The 7,238-nt window shown below is 45.5% G+C and overlaps 1 protein-coding gene across 13 annotated transcripts; it reads right to left on the reverse strand.

Annotated features, from left to right (window-relative positions):
• Positions 1–1,699: 1,699 nt before the first annotated feature.
• LOC127172191 (hornerin) lies at positions 1,700–7,047 on the reverse strand. Of its 13 annotated transcripts, none has more exons than XM_051121376.1 (5): positions 6,933–7,047; positions 6,803–6,858; positions 4,362–6,617; positions 3,903–3,947; positions 1,700–3,692 (listed from the first exon to the last, which is right to left on the reverse strand). In XM_051121376.1, the coding sequence occupies exons 1-5, from the start codon at positions 6,950–6,952 to the stop codon at positions 1,756–1,758; spliced, it is 4,314 nt and encodes a 1,437-aa protein (XP_050977333.1). In that variant the 5' UTR covers positions 6,953–7,047; the 3' UTR covers positions 1,700–1,755. The 13 variants fall into 13 exon arrangements, with proteins under 13 accessions (XP_050977333.1, XP_050977335.1, XP_050977337.1 ...); XM_051121378.1 differs by having other exon boundaries at positions 1,700–2,813; positions 3,231–3,323; positions 3,531–6,617; XM_051121380.1 differs by lacking the exon at positions 3,903–3,947 and having other exon boundaries at positions 1,700–3,323.
• Positions 7,048–7,238: the final 191 nt, after the last annotated feature.

Consider the following 7,238-nt stretch of genomic DNA (forward strand, 5'->3'; position numbering starts at 1 on the left):
CAGTGTTATCACAGTATCGTCAGGCGTTAACATTCTCATAATGTTTATTTCATCAACCAATACCAGAGCTGCATAATTTCATACGTACAATGCCATGTTTATCCACACTGTTGCCCACTAAAATGTCTCAGAAATGGTCTCAAAGGACAAGACAGCCCAGTGAGACATGGAATCTTTATTATAGCTAGTGTTTGGTTTTAATGACCACAGCGCCACTCTGTGGTGGCATCGTCAATGTCAGGTACAAGCTCTCATTTAGACCGTTTTAGGCAGTGGATAACTAAAAATCAAGAGTGGAACTTGAGAAAATGAACCCTAAAGTTACAACCCAAATACATATCCTAAATACCCTAATATTATAATCAACATTTTCCTCTGGCTGAGAGACATTTGCAGTAAGGTTAATAAGTAAAATAGTGGATAAAGTTGGAAAAAGGCAGAGCACTGTAACATTGTATTTTAATAACCATGGATTAAATTCATTTTTTTTTTTTTTTAAAATACACAAAATAAAATATTAACACAAGGCAAGACACAATTCAGAAGTAATATAGTAGAAAAAGGATAGTTGCGACTTAAATTCTGATTGAGCCACTTAAAGTAGAACTCCACCCTGGTGAAAAAACCAGCATATGCTGGTAGGTATGTTTTGATGCTGGAATGCTGGTTAGGTAGGTTTTGATGCTGGTTTTTGCTGGTCAAGGACCAGCATGAACCAGCAAAGGACCAGCTTAAACCAGCATCAAAACCTACCTAACCAGCATCCCAGCATCAAAACATAGCTACCAGCATATGCTGTTTTTTTCACCAGGGCACTTCCAGAACAACGGTTTACAAATAATGTACTCACCCCCTTGTCATCCACGACATTCATGTCTTTCTTCAGTCGTAAAGAAATTGTTTGAGGAAAACATTTCAGCATTTTTCTCCACATATGACTGATATGGTGCCCCGATTCTGAACTTCAAAAAAGCCATTAAAATGCAGCTTCAAACGATCCCAAATGCAGTTGTAAGCGATCCCAGTCAAGGAAGAAGGGTCTTAGAAACAGTTACATTATTTAAATACTTATTCTCAAATGCTCATCTTGCCTTGCAGTCCTTGAACTCTGTGCATTCTGGCTCAAGTCAAAAAATTCTGACTATTTTCTCCCTCAGCTTAAATCATCCTACATTGCAGAAGTTCTGACCCAGTCTTTGCAAAGTGAACAAAGATGATCAAACACCCTTTATTTAAAAAAAAAAAAAAAAAAAAAAAAAAAAAAAAAAAACCCACACACACCCCCATCCCTTTATGACGGAAGACAGACATGAACATCATGGATGACAAGAGAAAGAGTAAATTTGAATTTTTTGTAAGTTGTTCTGGAGAGATTAGACCCATATAAAAGTGATATTTTTAAAGTGTCCCTTGCAAGTTTTTAAATAAAGCAAGTGTTAAAGCCATTTATCAAATATCTGCTTTTGAGGCCCAAATAAATCCACTTTCATGCAAACAGGCAACACACCCAAACAGGATTGTTAACTTAGCACTGCAAACTGTATTTTAGCCCTTTAGGCATATTAAAAATGCTGTAGGAGAGCCATTTAAACAGTGAAGTGGATGGCACCCTTTAAAAAGTTACAGCAACAAAACCAAGAAGAGTTGTACGATACTTCAAAGTGTTTTTCAAAAATAAGATGAGCCACACAAAGAAAACTGCTTTGCTTCAAACAATTTATTAGTTACCCAATTCTGGAAGACATTTGCATTCGGCTACATTTTAACAGAGTAAAAGTGGCTTGGAGATGAGCTGTAGGATGGTTGAGCAGGAGCATTCTGGTTATACATTGAACTGTAGCCACTCAAGACTTTAGAAGCTGAAGCACTAGATGTACCTTGACTGGCAGCACTTAGATCATAGAGCTGGGACCCAGGGTTATACTTGGTAGAGAGGCCTTGAGATTGGAAAGAGCCACTGTAACTGGCACCACCACCCTGTGCAGAAACAAACTGACCAGAAACTCCTGAAGGTGAGCCACCTGCAGATGACAGGGAAGAGAACTGTATCGGAGAGCTTTGAGATGTAGAGCTACCCTGTGATGCAGCAGAATCTGAGATCTGAACACCTTGTATCCAACGAGTGGCTGAAGGCTGCCATCTTTGAGACTTCTGGCTTTGGGATACAGAATAGCTTTGATATGCTTGGCTCGACTGACCAGCAACACCTTGGGGTGAGGACAGTGACACACTTGCATATGGGGTTGGAGAGCCAGAGGCAAACTCACTAGCAGCATCTTGAGGCTGAGGTGATTCACCATAAGCAGTGCTTCCCTGTAGGGTGAAGAGAGTTGAGGACCCTGTCTGGGTGCCAGAGCTGCCTCTGAAGGTAAACTGCTTCCGTGAACCCTGAACAGTAGTAGGACCAGCAACAGCTTGGGGTGAGGACAGTGATCCACTTTCATAGGAGGAAAGAGATCCAGGGGCAAACTGACTTGCGGTACCTTGAGACTGGACAGAGCCACTGTAACGGCTACTCACTCCTTCTGATGCCAAGCCAGTAGAGGCCCCAAACTGAGCCCCAGAGCTGCCTGTAAAGGTAGAAGCTAGCTGCTTTCTTGAACTCGGAACAGTAGTAGAACCAGCAACACCTTGGGGTGAAGACAGTGACACACCTGCATAGTACGATTGAGATCCAGGGGCAAACTGACTTGTGGTACCTTGAGACTGAGGAGATACATAAGCAGTGCTTCCCTGCAGGGTGAAGCGAGTAGAGGATCCTGCCTGGGTGTCAGAGCTACCCATGTAGGTAGAGGTAGGCTGCTTCAGAGAAGCTTGAACAGCAGTAGATGGACCAGCTAGGGGTGAAGACAGTGACACACCTGCATAGGAAGATGGAGATCCAGGGGCAAACTGATTTGCGGTACCTTGAGACTGGCTAGAGCCACTGTAACGGCTACTCACTGCTGATGCAAAACCAGTAGAGGCCCCAAACTGAGCCCCAGAGCTGCCTGTAAAGGTAGAAGCGAGCTGCTTTCTTGAACTCTGAACAGCAGTAGAACCAGCAACACCTTGGGGTGATGACAGTGATACACTTGCATATGGGGAAAACCCAGGAGCAAGTTGACTTGTGGTACCTTGAGGCAGTGATGCACCATAAGTAGTGCTTCCCTGAAGGCCTAAGAGTGTAGAGGATCCTGCCTGGGTCCCAAAGCTGCCCATGTAGGTAGAGGTAGGCTGCTTCAAAGAACCTTGACCAGCAGTAGATGGACCAGCTTGGGGTGAAGACAGTGACACACCTGTATAGTACGATTGAGATCCAGGGGCAAACTGACTTGCGGTACCTTGAGATTGAGGTGATGCATAAGCAGTGCTTCCCTGCAGGGTGAAGCGAGTAGAGGATCCTGCCTGGGTGTCAGAGCTGCCCATGTAGGTAGAGGTAGGCCGCTTCAGAGAAGCTTGAACAGCAGTAGATGGACCAGCTTGGGGTGAAGACAGTGACACACCTGTATAGTACAATTGAGATCCAGGGGCAAACTGACTTGCGGTACCTTGAGATTGAGGTGATGCATAAGCAGTGCTTCCCTGCAGGGTGAAGCGAGTAGAGGATCCTGCCTGGGTGCCAGAGCTGCCTGTAAAGGTAGAAGTAAGCCGCTTCTGTGAACTTTGAACAGTGGTAGGACCAGCAAGACCTTGAGGTGAGGACAGTGATACACTTGCATATGGGGAATATGACCCAGTGGCAAAATGACTTGTGGTATCTTGAGGCTGTGATCCACCGTAAGCAATGCCTCCCTGCAGGGTGAAGCGAGTAGAGGACCCTGCCTGGGTGCCAGAGCTGCCTGTGAATGTAGAGGCAAATTGCTTTCCTGAACTCTGAACAGTAGTAGGACCAGCAACAAGCTGGGGTAAGGACAGTGATCCACTTGCATATGGGGAAGACACTGGAGCAAGTTGACTTGCGGTACCTTGAGGCAGTGATGCACCATAAGTAGTGCTTCCCTGAAGGCCTAAGAGTGTAGAGGATCCTGCCTGGGTCCCAGAGCTGCCCATGTAGGTAGAGGTAGGCTGCTTCAAAGAACCTTGAACAGCAGTAGATGGACCAGCTTGGGGTGAAGACAGTGACACACCTGTATAGTACGATTGAGATCCAGGGGCAAACTGACTTGCGGTACCTTGAGACAGAGGTGCTCCATAAGCAGTGCTTCCCTGCAGGGTGAAGCGAGTAGAGGATCCTGCCTGGGTGTCAGAGCTGCCCATGTAGGTAGAGGTAGGCCGCTTCAGAGAAGCTTGAACAGCAGTAGATGGACCAGCTTGGGGTAAAGACAGTGACACACCTGCGTAGGAAGATGGAGATCCAGGGGCAAACGGACTTGCGGTACCTTGAGACTGGACAGAACCACTGTAAGAGCTACTCATTCCTTGAGAGGCAAAACCTGTAGAAGCCCCAAACAGAGCCCCAGAGCTATCCTGGGAGGCAGAGGTAAACTGCTTCCGTGAACTCTGAACCGTTGTAGGACCAGCAATAGCTTGGGGTGAGGACAAGGATACACTTGCATAGGAGGATCCAGGGGCAAACTGACTTGCAGTATCTTGAGGCTGAGGTGATCCACCATAAGCAGTGTTTCCTTGCAGAGTGAAGGGAGCAGAGGACCCAGCCTGGGCACCAGAGCTGCCTGTGTAAGTAGAGGTAAACTGCTTTCGAGAAACATGAATAGTAGACTGACTGGCAACACCTTGGGATGGGGATAATGCACTTGGATGCGAGGGAGACACAGGAGCAAGTTGACTTGCAGTACCTTGAGCCAGTGGTGAGCCACCAGAAGCAAAGCTTCCTTGCAGGGTGAAGGGAGCAGAAGATCCTGTCTGGGTGCCATAGCTAGAGATAAACTGCTTACGTGAACTCTGAACAGTAGTAGACTGACTATCTGCACCAGGGGAAAACTGACTTGTGCTACCCTGAGACTGGACAGAACCACTGGAAGAGCTGCTTATTCCCTGTGAGGCAAAACCAGTAGAGGCCCCAAATGAAGCCCCAGAGCTACCTTGGGAGGTAGATGTAAATTGCTTAGGGGAACTCAAAACACTAGTTGCCTGACTGGAAGTGCCCTGGGGTGAAGAAATGGGCTTTAAGTTACCAGAAACGGATGGACTAGAGACAGCTTGAGACTGTGAAGCCAACCCACTGTAATAGTTACCTCCCTGAGATGTAAACTGACCAGAGGCACCGGTTTGAGACGGAGACCCAAACTGAGAAACAGTTCTATAGGAAGACCTGCTACCTGTGGACTGGCTATACATAGCTTGGGGAGCAGACATGGAAGCACTGACAGTGCCCAGAGATAAACTAGGAGAGCTACTTCCTCCTTGTACAGGGAGATAACTACTAGAAGTTGCTAACCGAGTGCTTGACATAGACACACTAGGTGAACTTTTAGCACTTGTGGACTGGCTAGAAACCCCCAGGGGTAAAGTATCAAGTTTGTTAGACATCAGGGATTCTGGAGTATACAGACTAGAGGCACTGAGAGACTGGGGCAAACCACTGTAACTATCACTTCCTACTTGTGCAGGGCTAGATTGGAAATAACTTGGAGAAAATTCAGCCCCAGAGCCACTCTGAGAAGAGGCAGAGCCTTGAGCCTGGCTAGATAAGCTACTGTAGGAGACACTGCCCAAACTGCTCTGAGGGCCAACCATAAGCAGACTAGGGGTGCCTTGACCATTAGTAGACTGGCTAGATACCAAAGGCATGGGCAGATGCAGACTGGATGTCTCTGGAGATTTGGCAGAGAAGTCAAGATGACCAAGTCCTGCTGCTTCCGCTAGATAGGAAGAACCAGAAGCTAAAAACATGCCAGAACTACCCTGAGAGCTGGAACTAAGACTAGGGGAACTCTGGTCACCAGTAGATGGACTAGAAGAGGTCGAACTGAGCTTGGTATTGGAGTCTGGGGTATATTGACTAAAGGCACCTTGAGACAAACCACTGTAGCTACCTTCACCCTGAAGAGGTACATGTTGACCTGTGCCCTCTGAAAATACAGGGCTACTTTGAAAAATTGCACCTGGAGCTGATGAACTGCTGTGAGAGATACTCTCCTGGGAGAACACAGGCAAAGAGGCTTCTGCTGGTTGAAGAGCATAAGTTTCCAGGGAGCTGGACACAGGCAGACTATCACTGGTGGACTGGCCAGAAACAAGCTCGGCAGGGTAACTACTCGCTCCTTGGGTAGAAGTGACGGGTCCACTAGCAGCATACTGGGTTTGCAAACTTAGTCCACTAGCAGCACCTTGAAAGGTTGATCCAGAGGATGTCAAATCAGCAGCACCTTGAAAGGCTGATCCAGAGGACGTCAAACCGCTTGAAGGCTGAGCATCTACAGGCAGAGGCAGGGAAGCAGAGACAGAGCTGCTTGGAGCAGTTTGGGCATGGGATGTTGACTGAGAGCTGATGGAACCACCTTTGACAAACTGGAGGAGATTAAACTTCGATCTGCTTTTCAGGGGTCTGCTAGGGAACAAACTGGAGCCCACTTCTTCAACAGGCAAAGCCCCAGTCACACGGGCTTCTGACATAGAAGACTGGACTGCACGAGGTGAGAGAGTATCAGGATGGGCATTGGAATGAGCTCCACCTATAGAAAAATAAAACAAGAATGGTGTACAAGCCCTACTAAACAAGCAAAAAAAAAAAAAATAAATAAAAAATAAATAAATAAAAAAAAAATAAATAAATAAATAAATAAATAAATAAAAAATAAATAAATAAATAAATAAATAAATAAATAAATAAATAAATAAATAAATAAAGACAGCTCACCTCTAAATCCATCAGCACTTCTCCAAAAAAGCAAGATCATCACTAGCAAGGGTAACCTACAAGTTTTAAAAACACTTTAGTAAATGTTGCCAAAATAACTTACAAACACAGATTGAATCACTAAACTCACTGTTTCCACCCTTGATCCATGGCAAAAATCCACAAGGGTTCCAAAAAACCCAATGTTCAAGTTCTCAAACCACCACAAACAATCTACAAATCCAAGCATACAGGTAGGTTGGGGTAAGTGTATTTTATAGGCCTTCACTAGTCCAATTAGAGCAAATGACTAATTACATCAAATATTGTTCACCTGGGAAACTGGTCGTTAAACGATAATTGATGCTTGTTTTGTGAAGAATCTGATATGCTCTGCAGTTTAAACATTTTAAAACAGCTAATTAATCCCAGAACAATAAATTCACTGTCTGCATAT

Source organism: Labeo rohita, chromosome 10 (assembly GCF_022985175.1).
Source record: "Labeo rohita strain BAU-BD-2019 chromosome 10, IGBB_LRoh.1.0, whole genome shotgun sequence".
Taxonomy (NCBI): Eukaryota; Metazoa; Chordata; class Actinopteri; order Cypriniformes; family Cyprinidae; genus Labeo; species Labeo rohita.

Coding starts and splice junctions, on each gene's coding strand:
- LOC127172191 (XM_051121370.1), bottom strand. CDS start 6,952: ATGGATCAAGGGTGGAAACA. Junction 6,859..6,932: donor ATGGATCAAGGGTGGAAACA/GTGAGTTTAGTG, acceptor TAAAACTTGTAG/GTTACCCTTGCTAGTGATGA. Junction 6,618..6,802: donor AAGTGCTGATGGATTTAGAG/GTGAGCTGTCTT, acceptor ATTTTTCTATAG/GTGGAGCTCATTCCAATGCC.